Source organism: Dromiciops gliroides, chromosome 6 (assembly GCF_019393635.1).
Source record: "Dromiciops gliroides isolate mDroGli1 chromosome 6, mDroGli1.pri, whole genome shotgun sequence".
In the NCBI taxonomy this organism is placed as follows: Eukaryota; Metazoa; Chordata; class Mammalia; order Microbiotheria; family Microbiotheriidae; genus Dromiciops; species Dromiciops gliroides.
In genome coordinates this window covers 160,191,852-160,212,915 of record NC_057866.1, presented here as the reverse complement: position 1 = coordinate 160,212,915, position 21,064 = coordinate 160,191,852, and the positions used below count along the sequence as shown (strand labels likewise).

The following is a 21,064-nucleotide window of genomic DNA, read 5'->3' as shown; positions in this document are numbered from 1 at the left end:
CGGGAATCTATTGTATCTATTTGATATACATCTCTCTCTCCATCCATCCATCCATCCATACTTACATAGATACACACATACATGTATGTGTATATGTGTATACATGTATACACACATACATACATACAGAGAGAGAGAGAGATTCTCTCCTGATAAGCACCTGGAGGGCAGGGACTTTCACTTTTGCCAAATAAACAAACCATCAGGGGTTGACTGTAGTCAGTCAGTCAAACCAGCATTTATTAAGCTCTTCATGTATACCAGGCACTGTGCTGAATACTGAGAATACAAAGAAAGGTAAAAGCACAGTTCCTGACCTAAAGAAGCTCATGTTCTAATGGAAGAGATAATATGCAAATAATAGCAAGGCTTAGCACATAGTAGGCATTTTGAAAATACTGTTTAATTCACTGAACATGCTTATCTTGATGGGTCAGTGACAGGGATGGGGAGGCTTCATTCTCACTGGTTGAAGAGTCCCATTCATTCCCTCACAGGACCATCTGTGGCCACTAGTGCTTTGTGTTATTGTTTTAACATGTGCCTGGCTGTCCTGCCAGGCCTTTGGGTTTACAAAGAGCAGATTATCCGCCCTTGCTTTCACCTATCCAGCTAAATCAGAACTCTATCTATTTTAAAAAGAAAACTTCCCTTTGGGTGTTTGCAGGAGGCTGGGGTGGAGTGTCAGGAAAGGGGGTTTATCAAAGCGATGGCTGCGGTTCAGAGGTCAACTGCTCTTTTTCCTGAAAGAGACAAATAGCCCCAGAAACCCTTTTCTCTTTTTTCCAAGAGTAATACAAGATGACTCTGACACAAGGAGCAGGGACCGCATTTCTATTGCTGCTGGGTCCTTAAGGCTATAGAGGAAGCTTGGCGGCCACAGGAGTCTAGTTAATGAGCAGGTTATACAATATTCATTGTGTTAGGTTTAATTCTTCAAACAGAGCCATCTAATTGCAAAAAAGAGGGGGGGGGAAGGAACGAAATTACAAATGTTAAGAAAATAAGTGTGTGAAAGAACTCCCTCTGTTGATAAAACTAACACTCCTCATTCCACACGACGACCATTTCTCTGCACTGAATACTCGCTAAATAACCTTCCCCACGATTTCCTGCACGGATCAGGCAGCATTCTTAGGAGCAGGGCTATAGCTAATAAACACTCCGGCGCTGAGGGAAAGGCCCACTGGGCTTGTGTTTTCAGACTGCAGGTCTCTTAGATCCACCATTGGGGGTGATCCAGTTGTATTCAGCTTGAACTAACATGACACTGTTCTCTCGTATCTTTCTGAAGTGCATCCTTTCCCCACTGTCTCTCACTGCGATGATGTCACCACCGGGCTCACCAAAGGACACTCCGGTCCTCTGGCGGCAGTACCGGGAATGGAGGCAATGCAGGCCGGCGGCCAAAGCCATGCCAAGAGTGGCTGAAAGGCAAAGGAGGATCCCCAGCTGGGCCGTCACCATCCCAGTCCTCCGAGGGGGGCCGTCTTCCTTCAGTCCAGGACCTGCAGCCTCCAGCCTGGGCTTGGTCATATGAGGGAGTCCAGTGCTGTCCTCTCCATCGCCCCCTTCTCTGAGGTTCACATACTCAGACTGAGGCAAGAAGCTGGTAGAAAATTTGGGAAGCACAGACAACCTTAGAGCCAACCGCCTCAAGGCAGAAGAAGCTTTTGAAGGGATGCTGGAGTTGGCCGGCCCACCACCGTTCAGAGCCTCTACTTTGGTGGCCAGGGTGAGCTGGGGGTGGGAGAGATGAACGCTGAAAAGATCTCCCAGGGAGGAGGAAGGCCTGGTCAGAATCAGGTTGGAGGCCTCGGGCCTCTCCTTTAAAAGCAGACCAGGAAGAAATAGAAAGGAGAAAGCAAAAGGGATCAGTGAGCTCGTAATCCCAGGCCTGGCACCTTTCACTGACGTTTTCAACAAACCCACATTATGTATGCTGCTTTCAGCCTCCTCCATCTCAAGTTCAAACTCTTCTGAGCACTCCCCACCGAAAGACAGCCACTGAAAACCCCATTCCCCCACTCGGTTCTCAATAGCTCTGAGCAAAGTGCACGGGCAGACAGACGCACAGTTGTTATTGATGGTGCTGGTGTGGCTAATGGTAGCCCCACTGAGGCTTTGGAGGTCAGAGTGAAGTCTAAAGTCGGGGGTTCTTTAAGAGCCTTCCAAACAACTATGGTCTGTTCAAAGCCGTTTGAAAGCTTTTAGCATGCCTTTCCATGCCAGGACCCCATGCAAAAGGGACCATTTAATCTTACTGTAGTTTCTGATAAATTTGAGTGAGAATATTATATCATGTTTTATTTTATGCTACTTCAAAGACTTCAAAGGAATAGTAAATCAGTGGGCATGTATATTTTATATTGTCCATTGATCTAACCTCTGGGATCGTATGTGGTTTTTTGAGGCCAGTGTTATGAAGAGTGGCTGAGTGGAGAAATTACTAACTGAGGCTAAGTGGGAAAACAAATCACTAAAGCCATCAATTTCCACAATTGCCGATAACTTCAGAGACACTCCATGTAATGGAGAGGCTGGTATTGATTGGGAGAAAAACAGTATGGGTTCATTGTCCCCTTCTTTCTCTGCTTCTCCCTGACTCTGCTTGCCTGTCTGATGTCTACCCTTCCCCCTTCTTTCATTACATGCCCCCCTACCCCTAGTCTCACATCCCTTACCCTGTGGCCAACCAGAATACAAGAAGCCCCAGTTCTTACCTGTTCACCTTCATCACAATGCAAGCAGGGCACTGCAGTGCCCAAATCGGAGCCTCCTTGTGTCCTAAACAGAAGAAGAAAAGGGCTGAAAGGCTTCTAGAACAATCAATCTACCCTTCCTACCATGGTCTGATACCCTTTCAAAATCAGATTCCCAAGGACTGGTTCTTATAACACATTTGAGAGAGTAAAGCAATGGAAAAGAGCAAGATCACGGCCCAGTGGATAGAGAACTGACTTTGGGTAGGCAGGACCTGGGTCAAGTCTTGCCTGGATACAGATTGACTACAGGCATATCACGTAACTTTTCAAGAAACTCTCTAAGCAGACAAGTTACAGAAATGGATGGGGAGAGAGAGATTCTTCAGTGGAAATTCCCTAAACCAATGACACCATAAGGCTAGATAAAAAACAAAATCCAAAATGAAACAAATCCAAACCAAAGCTATTGAAATCGTGTTATTTAAATGACTGGGGGGCTAGCCTAGGTTTTCTAGAATATTACTAAATTATATATTAATGGCTATTACACCAGTTTGGGCAATAAGCATTTATTATTAGTGAATATCATATATTACTAAAGTATTGACCATGTATCTCCCTGACTTCCCCACTAGTCACAGACTTACAAGCCTAAAAAATTACATACCCAGTGTACTGAGCCAAGAAGGCGAGGAGGGGGCATGTGGAGCGTAAAAGAGTCCAGGGAAGAAAAGAGCAAGCCCCTCATGGTCCGGTCTTTTTATCCTCTTTTTGGTAGAGGTGGGTCACCATACATTGATCTAAGCTAATTGGTTAGCATCATTCTGCTCCGTTGATCGACATGACTGGGGCGGGGGGCAGGTTTAGAGATCAAATTCCAGCCATCTAGGTGTGCTCCCTCCCCAGGCTAGTCAAAAGAGTCTGCATTCCTTTTGTTAAGGTGCCCAGGCAGGTTTTTGGTGTGAGGGGGAGAGAGTAGACTAATGTCTGGGTTTCTCCTAGAAATCCATTATTAATAATTATTTTCTCATAAAATCAGCTAAATATCACATCTCTACCTGGGAAATCAATTCACTCTGAGGTAGTCCACAGTTCCCCACGGTAGTTACTATGCCACTTAGTTCTCTAGCATGTTTCTTCATTTGAAAAAGTGAAGAGTTTTGATTAGGTCATCTGATCATATCATCCATTTAAAGAGAGAGAGGCCTTAGGGGTGACCTAATCCAACCCTTCTCTTTGGAGATGAAGAAAGCAAAGTGCAGAGAAACAGAGGAACCTGTCCAAGGTGGCATAGTAATAAATCAATGGGACTGAATTTGAACTCAGACCTTCTGATTCCAAAGGTACTTTCTATTCCAAAGCCTATATGCTTCTAATCCTATGTTTAAATCATCTCAATCAGAGGATTGTAACTGTGTGTGTGTGTGTGTGTGTGTGTGTGTGTGTGTGTGTGTGTTACCCCTTTGGTAGTTTGATGAAGCCTATGGGTTCCTTCTCAGAGTGATGTTTTTAAATAATTGAAGGGAATGCACAATTTTAGTTAGAGGGCTAGTGAAAATAAAGATGCAATTTTTGTTTCTCATACAAGTTCATAAACCCCTGTTAAGAACACCTGAGCTAGGGACAGCTAGGTGGAACAGTGGATAGAAGCACCAGCCCTGGAGTCAGGAGTACCTGAGTTCAAATCTGGCCTCAGACTCTTGACACTTACTAGCTGTGTGACCCTGGGCAAGTCACTTAACCCCAATTGCCTCACCAAAAAACAAACAAACAACATACCTGCACTACAGAAAGAGGACAGGAGAGTAAGGGATAGAATTTGGAAATCAAAACTTTTTTTAAAATGTTTAAAAATTGTTTAACAACTAAAATGATTATGTTTTATATAATTACACATGTATAACTCTGATTGCTTACTGCCTTAGAGAAGGGAGAGGGGAAGGGAGGGATAAAATTTGGAACTAAAAACTTTAAATAAAAATGTTTATTATAATTTGAAAAAATTGTTTAACATGTAATTGGATAAAAATAAAATATTTTTTAAAAATAACACCTGATCTAGACCCTAGTTAGCACTCTAGAACAGCAGAGTATGGTCAAGTCATTAAATGTGGAGGAGAAAGTTCTAGGTTTGACTCTTGCCTGTCTCCTAATTACTTTTGTGGCCTTGAGAAAATCCTATAAGCCTCAGTTTCCTTATCTCTAAAATGAGGGGCTTGGATTAGATCTTTTCTATGGTCCCTTCCAATTTCAAGTCCTATGACAACCCATTTTAAAGCACATTGGATGTGCTGGGTTTCCATTGGCTCCAGCCCTGAGGAGACTAATGGAGTGTCCTCAGCTCTGTGACCTCTGGGATTGCCCCAAAGCCTGCTTCGATGCCCCATTGCCACTAGCCCAATACCAATTGTGAGTGTTGTGACTGGAGGCATAATCCTCGAAGGCAAAGCTTCCCAAGGTCAGAGCTCTCTCCAGGTCTTGGACATCAAGAGATGGCTCTAAGGTGCTGTGACTGTCCCAGTCAGGCTGCTCTCTTTGGTCACTGCTGCTGCCCACCGCTGACGCATCATGGAGAGGAGAGGGTTTCACTTCATCTCCAGGAACCTCAATAGTCAGGCCATTGAGAACAGGCTCCAAGCTGTCTGTCACTGATGTTGCAGGCAGGCTGACAACTGCAAACTCTGCTGGCTGCAGACGCTGTGTAAGAGTGATATGGGGCCTAGAAACTAAGGAAACAGAGACCCCAAAACATAACAAAGAAAGAGCAATGGTGTTTTCTTCATATTGACCAGCATAAAACAACTTACAAAGTAAGCATTGCATAGAGGCTTTGAAAAAAAAAAGCCCTGGATTTTGAATTATTGTCTAGTTGTTTTTCAGTCGTGTCTAACTCTTTATCACCCCTTTTGAAGTTTTCTTGGCAAGATACTGGAGTGGATTGCCATTTTCTTCTCCAGCTCATTTTACAAATGAGGAAACCAAGGCAAACAGGGTGAAGTGACTTGCCCAGCTAGTAAGTGTCTGAAACTGGATATGAACTCAGGTCTTCCTGACTCCAAGCCCAGTGCTCTATCCCCTGTGCCATACAGTTGTCCTGAATTTGAAACTAGCAAATCTGAATTTTAATCTTGGCTTTACCTCTTAATAGCTATTGCTACTACACCAAGCTAGGCACACCACTGGTAAAAGGAGTTGAAAACTTGAAATGATTTATCTAGTTCATTCCTAAGAAAAAATATTAATCTGTTCAATGATCTATCTATCTGAGGTGAAAATATGCCCCTCCCCTAAGGATTATGGCTTCCATTTTGTATTTCACATTGCTAGAGAAATAATTAGAGCTGGTATTAATTGAGAGCTTTACAATTTTTTTTAATCATACATTTTCTCACTTGATCCTCATAACAATACAGCAATGTGGGCACTGAAGGTTATTATAATCTTCATATCTTTTTACAGAGAAGAAAACTGAGGCTCAGAATTTAAGAAACTTCCTCCCCCCCCACCCCCCGCCCTTACACAGCTAGCAAGTATGAGAGGCAAGATTCAAAAACAAGTTATACAATTTCTTCTCCCCACCCAGCATAAACCAGAGCAGTGTTCCAGCAGTCATATGTTGAGAGAAAAGTGATTTGTAAACCTTAAAGCACCATAGAAATGTAATTTGTTATTATTGTTATTACTATTGGTCATTACTAAAACCAAGGATAAATATTGGGTCTTCCTAAGAGGCCTAAAGGAAAAGCCATTAAGTGCAGGCTATTCCAATTTGTCAACATCAAAACCTGATCTGTCCATTAATAGAAGGCCCAATGTGAGCAATGAAGCAATCAGTTTCTTATGTTTCTTTAAAGGCCGAATGCCTGGCACTGCTCCGCTTTTGTTACTCTTCATGATTGCAAATCAGTGCATATAGAAATCAAAGTGGTCACTTGGCTCTCTCTGGCCCTCTCAGGACTGCAAACTGCGTAGACTCTAATTTGAAAAGAGCAGAATTCAAGGACCCAAGGATCCTGGCTGAAGATTGGGCTTCTGTTGCCACGTCATTGGCAATTAGACCAGCCAGAGCAGGAGTGGTGAGCTGGACATAAATTTCAACCTAGTACTCAGCAGCCCAACCAGCCTTTCTTCATTCTGGTTAACAAGATTGGGTACAACATGGAGAAAAGAGGAATTATGAGTTTCTGTTAAGTAGCATACATCTGGCTGAAATTTGGCTGCCTTTATCTCAACATTCTTTAATTAAAAAAAATAGTATGATAATGGAAGAAGGGGAGCACTGGAATAAAGGTTGCCAACAGAAGCAACAGAGACATATGGAATATCATTGAAATGCTGACTACTGGACAAGGCTAGTCTGGACTCTGGCTAGTGGAATATAACCTACTCTGCCTAATCATAAACAAACAAACAAACAAACAAGCAAATAAATAAACAAATGAATAAACAAATGCAATAAGGTTTTCTCTCTGCTTTGGCTTGCTGAATTCACCAATTAGACTAAGTTGGGAAATAAACCAGAACCTGGCCTCAACAAATACATTGATGAATTTTTACAGATGCAGGTCAAAGTGGGAATGAAAAAAAATTCAAAATATTAATAGCTTAACTTTTTGTAATAACAAAAAATTAAGTAGTATGGGCAACTTGTAGTATGTGAATGGAATGGAATATTAACTATATTTTAAGAAAAGATAAATATGAAGAATACAGAAAAGAATAGGAAGACACAAACTGATGCAAAGTGAAATAAACTGAGTGGGGGGAGGGGATGTGCATATGATTACAACAATGAAATTGGAAAGAAGAGAAGGGAAAAAACAACACACCAGAACTGAGTGATAAGTAATCAGAATGACCAAGCTTGGCCCCAAAGAAGAGATATGAGAATTCTCCTTCAGAGAAGTAGGGAAATATAGCTATAGAACAAGGCAAATAATGCAGAATTTAGTTGTTGGTTTAGTTCCATAGAAAGAGAAAGTAAATGATTTTGAATAGAGTATAGGTGTGGATCAATACCTTGGGGCTTGTCAGTTAAATGCAATTATGATTTTAAGAGATAAATTTATCTATGTAAAAAACAGGTAATTAGTAATAGTAAATGGTGATAATGTGCTTTGCAGTATATTGAAGACAGAGCTGGACTTGGAAGCAGAGGACTTAGGTCCTCTTTATATGTATTACCTCTGTAACTTCTCTGGGCTTCAATTACCTCATCTATAGAATGAGGAGATTCAATTAGATCAAAGCTTCTTAAACTGGGTTGCACACCATCTGGGGTCAGGTAACTGAATGGGGAGTCATGAAAAAGTTGGCAACAGTAAAAGGTTATGTATAACTATTTTATATACATATATAACTGGGGTCGTGTAAAAATTTCTCAGGCATAGAGGGATTGAAAGTGGAAAAAGTTTAAGAAACCCTGCATTAGATGACCTCTAAGGTTCTTTCTTTCAGGTTCTAAATTTATTTATTTATTTGTTTGTTTGTTTATTTTTTGCAGGGCAATGAGGGTTAAGTGACTTGCCCAGGGTCACACAGCTAGTTAGTATCAAGTAGTGTCTGAGACCAGATGTGAATTCAGGTCCTCCTGTATCCAGGGCCGGTGCTTTATCCACTGTGCCACCTAGCTGCCTCCTCCCCCCACCCCCAGGATCTAAATTTATAAGCCTATGAAGATATGTCCCAAGGAACTTTGTTTTCACATGCAATTGTACCAAAGAACATTTTGGTGGAATCCATTAGCAATTTATGGCAATTGGCTTTGAACTCGAAAATGTGGGCAGCAAGAGGGGTAACGTCATATGGAAAACAGTATAGTATGGTGAAGAAGCATAGTTCTATAGTCAGAAGACCTCGAGTTTAGTGCTGGCTCCACAATTTACCAACTCTGTGATTTGGGGCAAATCCGTTGCTTTCCTGATCTACAAAATGAGGGGCTTAGATTAGGTTATCTAGCTGAGGGCTTCTTAAACTTTTTCCACTCAAAACCACCTTTTGTCCAAGAAATTTTTACTCAACCCTGGGTATATAGGTATGTAAAATAGGTTTAGATAACCTTTTACTGTTGCCAAATTTTTTGTGATACCCCCCCCCCACATTCAGTTACACGACTCTCTATGGGGTTACCACCCACTGTTTAAGAAGCTAGGATCTAGCCCACTTAGATTATTCTGGTCACTAGAACATATACACGTACACACACACACACACACACACACACATTGTGTGTGTGTGTTCTAGTGAGTAGAATAATTTAATGTATACACATACAAAAGGTCTTTCCAACTCTAAATCTATCATCCAGTGATTTTTTGCCTTTAAAATTATTTCATTTTTTAAATTAATAAAATCTAACAAATTAACAAAAATCTATTTTCTTTCCCTCCCACCTCACCCCCAGGGGGAAGGAAGAAGAAAAACAAAAACCCCTTATACCAAATATGTATAGTTAAGAAAAAAATTCCCATATTGGCAGTGTCCAAAAACATGTCTCGGCCTTTACCCTGAGTCCATCACCTCTCTGTCAGGAGGTGACTTGTATACTTTATCTTGAGTCCTCTGGGACTGTGGTTGGTCATTATGTTGATGAGAGTCCTTAAGCCTTACAAAGTTGTTTGTCTATCCAGTGTTGTTACTTTTTTATAAACTTCTCCTGATACCGGTGATTGTTAAGCAAGTCATATTTCCTCTATTTTTTCCCTAGGCTCTAGAACTTTAAAATCACCCAATGATTTTGAATAGCAGATTGCTCTGGTTCAACCCAAGAACTATTCTGTGAGGTCCCTGGCCTTTGACAGATACTGTATCTCTATCACTACTCCCACCCCCAGTAGAATGTACACTTCTCCACAGCATGGATTGTTTGTTTGCTTTTTAATTGAATCCCAGCATCTAGCACAGCTCCTTTTTTATACATAACCAATGATTAATTGCTTATGGAAAAACTAGGAAAACAACCTATTGGATAAGGGGGAAGAACTCCATTATTTTTACTCTCTGTGCAGCTTCAGGGAGCTAAGGGAACTGACCGATGTCTTCTATGTATGGGTCAGATGTCGAAGTTTTTTCACAAGGCTTCTCTGACCCTGCAGCCTGGAGCCTGACTGGGAATTTGTTTGGCAGAAGCAGACAAATCATGTTTTCAGTGGCACAGGTCAATCAGGGATCTGTCTTTGTTCCCTTCTCAGTTTGCAGGCTATAACTTTCCTAAGCCTGTGGTCTGTGAACTCAGCTTTTCCCTGTCTAATGCTTGCTCTGCCAAGGTAGGATACTGGAGGCAGTAACTTTTAAGTGAAAATAAATAACAAGAAAGACAAGTATGACAATGAATAAATAAATATAGGGGATTAACTGTACCTGTGGTTGTGACTTCTAGGCCATTTGGTTTCTGCAGGCTTGCAGCTGGCTCCACATTGCCATCAGAAAGTGTTCTGTTTTGTGTCTGCTGAGACACGATGGTTGATTCAATCCTTTCCCAGTAAATGAAATATGACTGGACTACTGATAAACTGTTTGGGAAGAGGAAATCACTCTGTAATTCCCATGAATGAAGCTAGAGATCATCCTAATAGGAAGGGGAGGGTAATGATAGGGCAGGAAAGAAAATTAGAAGATCAAATAAAACACAAGAACTCAGAGGCTAATATTTTGTTTTCCTTGAAATGAGCCTACCCTAAAACAGATAAGTCAAGTGTGGTATAGTGGAGAATGCATTTGCTCTGAAGTCATGACTTGGGTTCATATTTTACTCCTGTCACTGATAGAATGAGGGCACTGTTTGTATTCAATCACTTCTAAGGTCCCTGACAACTCTAAATCTGTGATTCTTTGACCGTTACTGGTATTCATACTCAATTATACTCTTGGGTTCTTTCATCAAAAATTTCACTGTGAATGACGAGTTCATAAGATTAAGAGCTGATAGACCCCTTAAAAACCAACTAATAAAAAATCCTCATTTTGTAGATAAGGAAACTGAGGCCCAGAGTGGTTAAATTACTTACCTGATGTCACAATTATGTGGTAAAGCCAGATTTGGACCCAGGTTGTCTGATTTCCAAGTTCATTGCTCTTTCTACTACATAGTTTCATAGCTATATGGATGATTAGATCCAAATAAAAAGTTTCATTTTCAATTGTATTACTAATCATTACTGTGATGTTGTTATTAACCAGTCCTATAATTAATTGAATTTATAATTAATATATAATGAAAAAGTAATCAATTTAGCAGTTAGTGTAATTTTTATGGTTAACCATTATAAAATACTTTTCGTACATCCAATTCCTCATTCTAGGAAAAGCCCGTGGATGGCATGGAGCCCTAGATCTGGAGTAGGAAGGCCTGGAATCAAATCTTTGCTCTGCAATTCACTACCTGTGTGACCTTTGGCAGGCTTCTTAACCTTTCTGGCACTCATTTTTCTCTACTATAAAATGAGAGTTGGTTCAGCTGTAGCTCTCAATGTGTGATCCAAGGACCTCTGAGAGTCCCTAACAGTATTTCAAAGTCTCAGTGAGGTTAAAACTATTTTCATGGGGCAGCTAGGTGGTGCAGTGGATAGAGTACCAGTGCTGGAGTCAGGAGGACCTGAGTTCAAATCCAGCCTCAGAACATTGACACTTACTAGCTGTGTGACCCTAGGTAAGTCACTTAACCCCAATTGCCTCACCAAAACAAAAACAAAAACCTATTTTCATTATTTACCTATTAAAATACTCCCTTTTCCAACTATGCTATATATCTATGTGAGATTGGGTTTTCTTTATATACTTCAACTAAAATAATATATCATAACAGATTAAATAGAAAAGAAGATATATTCTATTAAGCCAGACATTAGGGAGCTTGCATTAAACAATGTCAATTTTCTCACAATTTGTTATCTTTAGAAAAGATAGTTATTTTGCCATAAAAATATGTTGCTTATATTAACATATAATGAATATATTATTGCTATTTAAAGTGAATGAATAAGTATTTTAAACATTTATCAGTTTTAATTTCTAATATGGCAAACATCAATAAATGTAACTCAAATAAACAAAAGTTCTTTGGTGTCCTCAATCATTTTTAAGACTGTAAAGGGGTCTTGAGACCAAAAAGTTTGAGAACCACTGGATCAAATGATCTCTAAGGTCTCTTCTAACCAGAAATCCTATGAACTTATTTGTCAACATACTGTCCCTTTGAGATAGAGATTATTGGTGTGTAGAAAGGTAGGGATCTTGTCCAATCCAAATGTTTTACCTACTTAGAGGTAGAACAGTGTCCTGAACATAGTAGGCACTTTAATAAAAGTGGAACTGGGTCATTATTCTCATAGTTGAGATGGAGAAAATGTGTCATAAATGGTTGGGTAAATAAAAGTGCCTGAGGTCAAAGTCAATGGTGAAGTTAGCAACCAACTTTTAGATCTAACTCAAGTTATCTGCACTATCAAATGGAATCAGTGTTATTGGGGAAGTACAGATAGGTGAAAGAACACAGATTGAGAGGCTTGGGCAACTTTGCTTCTATTTAAATATTTCATTGAAGACAAGTGTCAGTTGTTCTGTGCCTTAGTTTCCTCAGTGGCTGGAATGCTGAACTCAGAGCCAGAAAGGCCTGAATTCTAATCTGATCTCAGATACTTAGTAGCTATATGAACCAGGGCAAGTCATTCAACCTCTATCTGCCTCAGTTTCCTCATTGTAAAATGGATACAATAATAGTGCCAACTTCATAGTGTTGTTGTGAAGATCAAATGTGCTATGTGTAAATCCTTTGCAATCTTTGAATCTCTATATAAATGCTAGTTGTTATTGTTATTATTAGTGTCCGTCTGACCTAACTCAAATAGGAGTTGTCACAATAAAGTGGGAGAGCTGGTGTTAAAAGCCTTTGAAAAGTGAAAAACCTTTTGGGGAGCAGCTAGATAGCACAGTGGAGAAAGCATCGACCCTGGATTCAGGAGGACCTGAGTTCCAATCTGGCCCCAGACACTTGACATTAGCTGTGTGACCCTGGGCAAGTCACTTAACCCTTATTGCCTCACCCCCCCCCCAAAAAAAAGAAAAGTGAAAAACCCCATAGAAAGGAAATTAATTCAAAGTGCTGCTGCTGTTTAGTCCTGTTCAACTCTTAGCCACCCCATCTGGGCTTTTCTTAGCAAAGATACCAGAGTGGTTTGCCATTTCCTTTTCCAGCTCATTTTACAGATGAGGAAACTGAGGCAAACAGGTTAAGTGACTTCAGACTCACCACTCTATCCACTGTGCCAGCTAGCTGCCCAATACAAAATGAACCAATTCTTTATACATACCTTCCCCCACCCCCAAAGAAATCCAGAGCCAAGGTGGAAGCAAGGAAGTAGCAATTATTCATTTCTTTTTGGGAGGGGCAATAAGGGTTAAGTGACCTGCCCAGGGTCACACAGCTAGTAAGTGTCAAGTGTCTGAGGCCAGATTTGAACTCAGGTCTTCCTGAATCCAGGGCTGGAGCTTTATCCACTGTACCACCTAGCTGCCCCCGCAATTATTCATTTCAAATCAATTCAACAAAGATTCATTAAGTACCTACCGTGTGTTAGGTACTGCACTATATGCTGAGGATAAATTATTTTTAAAAATACCAAAATAATCTTTACTCTTAAGGATCTTTGATTCTCCTGGAGTTGGATGCATATATGAAAGGGGAAATAGTTTGATGATCCTAGGTGTGTCCTGGTGTATCATTAGGAGGAGAAGGGAAGTAGCTTCTAGGGATAGCGTAGCCCAAAGCTGCCTGTAGATCATCCCTGTGATTGCTCTCTGAACTCTAAATCTGGAGAATGCACAGAGATGACCATCACTCTAACCCAAAACTTAAATAGCCAAGGTGACCATCCCAGAAGATAAAATGGGGCATCATTGACTATTTTGTGGCAGAAACAACTGGAGGAGCCATTCTATCTGCACGCACAACATAGAAAGCCCAGGTACCAAGACACAAATCTCTGTATCTTTCAAGCTTACAAGAACTTGATGTCTCCAATGGGTTGGCGCGGTGCCTTCCACACAAAGGACAGATTTCTTTTTGGGGATTTGTCTGAGTGGGTGACTGTATTGGCTTCTTCAAAACAAGACATCAGTTTGGAGCCAGAAGGGATAAAAACAAAGGTGCCGGCAATTTGATCATTAGAAACTCTGCGAGCCTGGAGTAGGAATCCCATGAAATCCCCACGACTCCTCACGGTCACTGCAACATGGAACAATGAGTCATTCACCCATGCCAGCTTGTGCGATTTACAGAAGTACCTGTAAAACAGTCACATGATTGGTCTCTCTCAGTCATCTCCTCTTATCCCTACAACCTAGCTCCCCTCTGCCCCCTTTTCTCAAGTCGGAGAAAACTACATTTTTCATTACAGTCAATACTGTGTTCTCCATCACAGGAGGTCTTCTAAAAGAGTGTAGATCGTCACTTTTAAGAGATATTGTATGGGGTAAGTCCTTATTCAGGTTGGACCAGAGAGACTCTGAGGTCCCTTCCAACTCTCAGTTTCTATATTTTCAAAGTATGCTGCAATTATTTTGGTTTTGAATGTCTCTGGGGTGGCACAGGAGAAGTAAGTAGCAAAAAGGATATCATCAGAAGTGAATGATCAATTTGGTAATGAAGTAAGAGCAAAGAATAAAGACATGGATCATTTAAATAATCCATTAGTATTGACACAACATTAAGAGATAGAGGAGACAATTTTCCAGCCCATTGGGTGTATTTCTGATATAGAGGACTTATGGGAAGACATAGACATGAGTTCCACTGGATGAGATATTGTGGGTGGTATGTGATTTGTGCTAGAGGGAGTGCCCACACCTCAGTGAAATCACAGAGCCATCAAAGTATTGAAGTTGAATGGCCTTCCATGTTTCTCCAGATTTGAAGAGGATCCATCTGTCCATTCCTAGACTGGAGAGCAGTTAGGTGTGTTTGGAGTAAGGAAACCCCAAGTTCGAATCCCACATTAGATATTTAACTATCTGTATAACCCTAGCCAAGTCATTTAACTTTTATCTGCCTCTGTTTCTTTTCTTTTTGTGGGGGAGGGGGACAATTAAGGTTCAGTGACTTGCCCAGGGTCACACAGCTAGTAAGTGTCAAATGTCTGAGGCCAGATTTGAACTCAGGTCCTCTTGAATCTAGGGTCAGTGCTTTATCCACTGTGCCACCTAGCTGCCCCCTTGGTTTCTTATAAAATGAGCATATATACCCACCTCCCAAGCTTTTTGTGAAGCTAAAATGAGATATTTGCAAAGCATTTTGCCAACCTTAAAGAGCTGTTGTTGTTGTTATTCCCAGAATGATAAACTCCCATATAAGAAAAATGTGGTGATTTCTACACATGTAAACTATGTAATGTGTTAAGAGCATATGTAATGTGTAAGAGCAAAACATTAACTTTAATATATTACAAGATTATTTTTTTTTTAATTTTACACTATTGCTGTTATTTTGTATACAGTGCATTTCACTCTGCTTCAGTTCATGTAGGTCTTTCCAGGTTTTTCTAATAGTATCCTGTTCATCATACCCTAAATAATGTACCTTAAACTTGACAAAGAATTTTCTTCGTATTAGCCCAGCAAAGTCATCATAACTATTTCCCTCCATCCTATTCCCTTCCCATGATATTTACTCTATTTTCCATCTTCTTTTAAACTATTCCTCCTCAAAAGTATTTTACTTCTGACTGTCCCCTCCCCTACTCTGCACTCCCTTTTTTTTCACCCTTCCTTCCTTATCCTCTTCCCCTCATACTTTCCTGTAAGGTTAAATAGATTACTCCTCCCAACTGGGTGTGAATGTTATTCCCTCCATGAGTCAACTCTGATGAGTTTAAGGTCTTTGAGCTAATTCTAAGCTCACTATTTCTGAGACGAGCATTTTTGATCCCTCTTAATGCTCACACTTTTTCTCTGTAGATTATCTCCAACTGATCTCATATAGTTTGCTCCCCCATTAGACTATGAACCCCTTGACAGCAAATATTGGGTGGGTTTTTTTTCTTTGTGTCTTTGTCTGAATAAGAACAAGGTGTGGTCATCACCCAATGTTTAATTGGGGAGTGTTAGCTAGGTGGCTCGCCACAATATTGGGGCAAGGAAGGAGACTGACAGCCTCCCTCAAAGCAGAGCAGGATTTATTTAACAAGAACGAACTTAAAAAAAACACAAACAGGATCAGTAGGATTAAGGGAAAGGAAATTTATACAACCAGAACACCACCACCACCCAGGAATCAGCTGAGAACACACAGCAGCATCCTGTTGCCTTCCAGCTACCAGCTAGAATGGCAAAAAACCTCCCTTCTTCCCAGCACACCTCAGGCTGACCACCCAAAGCCCCCAGCTAATTGGCTGGCCTCACTGGGCTTCTGATCATTATAATTTTGCCAGACCCATGTGGGTGTCGGCTAGTGGTAATGACGTGAGGTGCCAGCACCATGGCGATGGCTACAACCAGTGGGTGGAGCACCATGCTGCCCATGGAGCCCGCAGGCCAGTGCGAGTGCTGAGGTCTCCTCAAACTCCAGCCAAAAGAGGGGGCCATAAAAACCTCAAATAACAATCAATTCTTTATAATTAACAATAATGAAGTCTCATCATGGCATCATAACCCATCGACAGAAATGCTGCATGAGAATTATCCTGCTTTCTGTTGATAAAAGAAAATGTCAAAGAGATTAAATATTATATATGTATGCATACATATATGTGTGTGTAGGTATTTTATATGTGCAAATGTCCCCTCTTAAAGATGTGTTGCTAAAACAATGTTTCTTAGGACTGATTCCAGATGCAGGCTAGAAAATTTTGACATTAGACACATGTAGCAGGTCATGAACTCTAGGATCTGAAGTTCTTGGGAGGGTCTCATATACTCTGGCACACTTACCTGGTACTTTGTCACCAGGTGAGTAAGAGGACATGTTGGTATAGATGGTGATGTAATTGTTCCTGGGATTCTGAAGTTGGGCTCTGATGTGTCTGGGCTTCATATCAACACAAGCCACAAGGCTTGCACCGTGAGAAAATGCTTCAGTGTATGAAACCAGGTAGAAGAGGGTGTATACCCATCTTGTGATGCCTACTTGGATTTTCATTTCGTCCTTTACCTGTGACATAAAAAAATAACTAATGACTCTACTATAGACACTATGCAAGGAAAAAAATATATATGAATCTACCCAGGTATAATAACCAATGTTAAGGAGATACTTTTAACATTGTGTCAACAGATTTCATGTGCTCAATAGCTAGACTTAAAAAGTTAATGTCAATGTAGAGATCATAACGTGTTTTATATGGAAAAAATGTTCCCTCTTAAATCATTTAGGTGCTGATGTTGCAAAATATTTCATTCTTAACACTAAACCAAGATACAGTCCAGAAAACTTTCCCATTGGGCACAAGTATATCAGACATAGAACAATATCACCAATGAAACTATAGAGTAAAAAAATATGCACATGAATTAGTAAAATCTGAGTCTTGTCTGCCTGGCTTGGGCAAGACAGCCTAAAAAGACAGTTTTTGGTAGTCCTTGAGCAAACAGTGCATGGTTGTTATTTTTTTCCATATTCATTTGGACCCCACTTGGTTTATTAGTAATACTCCTGGTTGGATCCTCTCAGCTCTTCATATCTATGTCCTCTCCTTCCCCAAAATTTTACAAACTAACCCCCAATAAGAGACCATGTCTTGGACTTGGTAAATGGTCCTCTCCATTCCTCTCTTGGTTCTTTTCCCCCATTTTTCCTTCCCTTGCTATCTTAGTAGGACTACCTAGCCAAAGGTTGGCTATGATTCTCAGTGTCTTCTACACCACCACCACCCTTCAAGGTTATGGACAAGATGACAATATAATAGAGGTGGGCAGTTAGGTGGTGCAGTGGATAGAGCACCAGCCCTGGATTCAGGAGTACCTGAGTTCAAATCTGGCCTCAGACACTTAACACTTACTATCTGTGTGACCCTGGGCAAGTCACTTAACCCCAACTGCCTCACAAAAAAAATGTAAAAAAAAATATAATAGAGGGTAGTGTAGTCAGATGAATTCAGAACTAGTTGAATGTTATGAGATGAGTAGAGAAGACCTAAAACAAGGAAGGGAAAAGCAAAGAAAAAGAATTATAGACCCATATCGGTATTATTTTTATATCATTCACATATACATTTTCCCTTTAGATTATAAATTCCTTGTGAGTAGAGATTATTTTGTTCTTTGCTTATTTATATCCATAGCACCTAGCACAATACCTGGCACATAGTAAGTCCTTAGTAAATGTGAATTGACTGAGTGACCCCAAAATATCTGGAAAGACCAAAACACATCAGACTGATTTTAATAAGATGAAAGTTCATGGGGATAAATGCAAAATCTTAGACTTGAGCTGGCAAAAGCAATGTCACCAGTATAAGATGGGGAAGCCAGAGAGTTTGAGATAGATTTGGAAGTTGTAGGGAATTGTAAGCTCAAAACAAGACAGCAGTTAAGTACATTATGGCAGCCCAAATAAAGCTGAAGGGATCTTTGGCCACACCAAAAGGTGTTCACAGTCCCGTATTCCACTCTGTTCAGCCTGCATTTCAGACCACACCCTGTTCAGTCCTGGGTACCATAGAAAGGACATTAACCAAATGTAGAACATCCAGAGAGGGGTGATCAGGCTGGTGAGGGGACCTCTAGTGGAGGCCACTTAAGTGTCAGTTGAAGTAACTGGGGAAGCTTTTGTTAGTTTCTTTCTCTCTCCCTCTCTCTCCATTTGCGGGGCAGTGAAGGTTAAGTGACTTGCCCAGGGTCACACAGCTGGTAAGTATCAAGGGTCTGAGGCCAGATTTGAACTCAGGTCCTCCTGAATCCAGGGCCAGTGCCTTATCCACTGTGCCACGTAGCTGTCCCCTAGTTTGTTTCTTAAAGACTGCTTCTACTTATCTTGTTCAGGCTGGAAGTGCATGGTAGCCAACTATAAGAATGTGAAGGGTTGTTACATGGATGACAGATTAGATGTGTTGTGCTTAGCCCCAGAGAAGAGAAACAGGAACAACTGATAAACGTTGCACAGAGGCAGATATCAGTTCAACGTAGGGGAAAAGTTTCAGACAATTAAAATGATCTACCAGTGTACTCTGTTGCCTTGGCAGGTAGTGGATTCTACTTGCTAGGGATCCTGGAGTCAGGTCTGGGTAACTATTTATTGGATACCTTGTCAAGGAAATTCTTGTTTGTGCCTGAGCTGAACTAAATGAATTCTGAGGTCCCTCTTCACACTGAGATTCTATGGTTCTGGAATGCTAGGACTAAGGTCATATTCGTCATTTGTATATTTTTATCCTATCTTTTTTGTTGTTGTTGTTGTTTTCATAAGCAGTATTTTTGAGACAAGGCTGATTCATTTTAATATTAGGACAGAGTTAAGAATAGAATGCATATATTTTGACATAATAAAAACTAATGAAACAACTTGATATCAAAGGCAGTACCTATAATGGGGATGTCTTAGTGCTTTTAGGGACATCTGATATCCACATAGTAGTTTGGCAGATGGTCATTCGGGCTAGATGCTATCTACTCATTAATTAAAAATCTGAAACCCCAATATTATGACTATAGGTAACTAATATTCAGATTAAGTTTTAAAATGTTTGTTTAATTATATTAACCATTTCACTGTTTTTCAGTAGAGGGTGAGCCAAAAAATAAATGAACACAAACTATTCTGTTTCTCTCTTATTCTAACAAAACTTTTGATAGGGAAAGAGGCCAAAAAAATTTTTGGAGGCAATTAGGGTTACGTGACTTGGCCAGAGTAACACAGATAGTAAGTATCTGAGGCCGACTTTGAACTTAGGTCCGCCTGACTCCAGGACTGGTGCTCTCTCCATCGTGCCACCCAGATATCCCCTGGAAATAATTTTTTAAAAGTAAATTTGGGAGACTTCCAGTGAATTTCATTTAGCAATATCACCTCTAGAAAAGTAGCATGGTCAGAGGTCCTTCCATGAAGTCAGCAAGATCTGGGTTCAAGTACTGCCTCTAACTTATATGAGTTGTGTGAACATGGGCAAGTTAGTGAACCCTTCAGTGCCCCCAGACAAATCTCTCAGAGTACAAAGACAGAGACAAAACTCTCACAAGGGAGTTTTGGATCTACCTCAGTGGAGATTTTCTGTACCAGGAGTTACTCATATTCATGAAATTATAAATCTAGATTAAAAAAAGAAATACCTCTAACTTCCATGACTTCAGAGAACAGGAAGCTGATTAATATTTTTTAAATGCATACAGATTGGAAAATGGATATGGGCAAAAATAATGTGATAGAAAATGTCAAATAAATCATACAAAAATTCCCCCATACAAATATGCAGAATAATTGCAGACATGTTAAAAAATTGACCATTAACTTTGAAAGAGGCCCTCAAGGCATCAGCCCTCCTAGCTGGAATCATAGCTAAAGGAAGAAATTTCATCTGAAATAGTATGACAAATTTGGCTATAAAAATTAGACGTTAAAAAAAGAATCTACCCCCAGAGTTTTCTCCAACCTCACCCTCACCCCTTTCCTTTAATGTGGAAAGATTATAGAGGAAGGGGCAGCCAGTTAAGAGAAATGTCCTATAATTCTTTTCTGGGAAACTTCCAATACTGTGACCTACACTGCTTTTCTCATGGGAACTTGGTTTCCAAAAGGAATGAACTGATATGGTTAATAACTGTCATCTCTCGGGCTCCTCAAGATGTGGCAGAAGATGAGCAGTAAGAAGAACTTGGCCGGCCAAGTCAGCCAGCTCCTGACTCTATTGATTCTCCTTCAGAGGGAAGACATGGACAACCATTCTTGAAGTTATGGGCAAAAGTCATGGTTCCCCAAGGTCAGAAGGAACCTAAATGACTATAGATCAAGGAGAAAAGTACATGCAAAACACACCCAATAGGCACACCCAGAATGCTGCTACCCATCCCTGGCTCAGAGCTCTCTCCTTCATATTCAATAACTTCTCTAACTGAACTGACTCGAAAGAAATATCCACTTACTTTGGGAAGATGTGCTCCTTCAGGCTTAATTCAATGGTTTTATGCTTCAGTTTTCCAAAGAAACATACTTTAAACAAAGTCGTTTCTTACCCCACCTTCTCCCTCACTTTCTCCACTAATGGGAAAGGTAACAGCTGTTACCACTAATGTTCAATATCTTCAGGAACTCAGTGTCCAAATCCAGTTTAATCACATTAGTTTTACACACACACACACACACACACACACACACACCACATCACACCCTACTCTTCAAACCTTCATCAACATTCTTATTTCTAACACCAAGACTGCCA

At 40.4% G+C, this 21,064-nt stretch overlaps 1 protein-coding gene across 2 annotated transcripts; it reads right to left on the bottom strand.

Moving 5' to 3' along the window:
- Positions 1 to 238: 238 nt before the first annotated feature.
- Positions 239 to 16,854, bottom strand: REELD1 (reeler domain containing 1). 2 transcript variants are annotated; one of them, XM_043971784.1, is made up of 6 exons: positions 16,626 to 16,854; positions 13,704 to 13,926; positions 10,065 to 10,216; positions 5,110 to 5,431; positions 2,724 to 2,787; positions 239 to 1,827 (listed from the first exon to the last, which is right to left on the bottom strand). In XM_043971784.1, exons 1-6 carry the CDS (start codon positions 16,852 to 16,854, stop codon positions 1,201 to 1,203), a joined length of 1,617 nt encoding a protein of 538 aa, XP_043827719.1. In that variant the 3' UTR covers positions 239 to 1,200. The 2 variants fall into 2 exon arrangements, with proteins under 2 accessions (XP_043827719.1, XP_043827720.1); XM_043971785.1 differs by having other exon boundaries at positions 13,704 to 13,985; positions 16,626 to 16,757.
- Between the last annotated feature and the right edge of the window lie 4,210 nt (positions 16,855 to 21,064).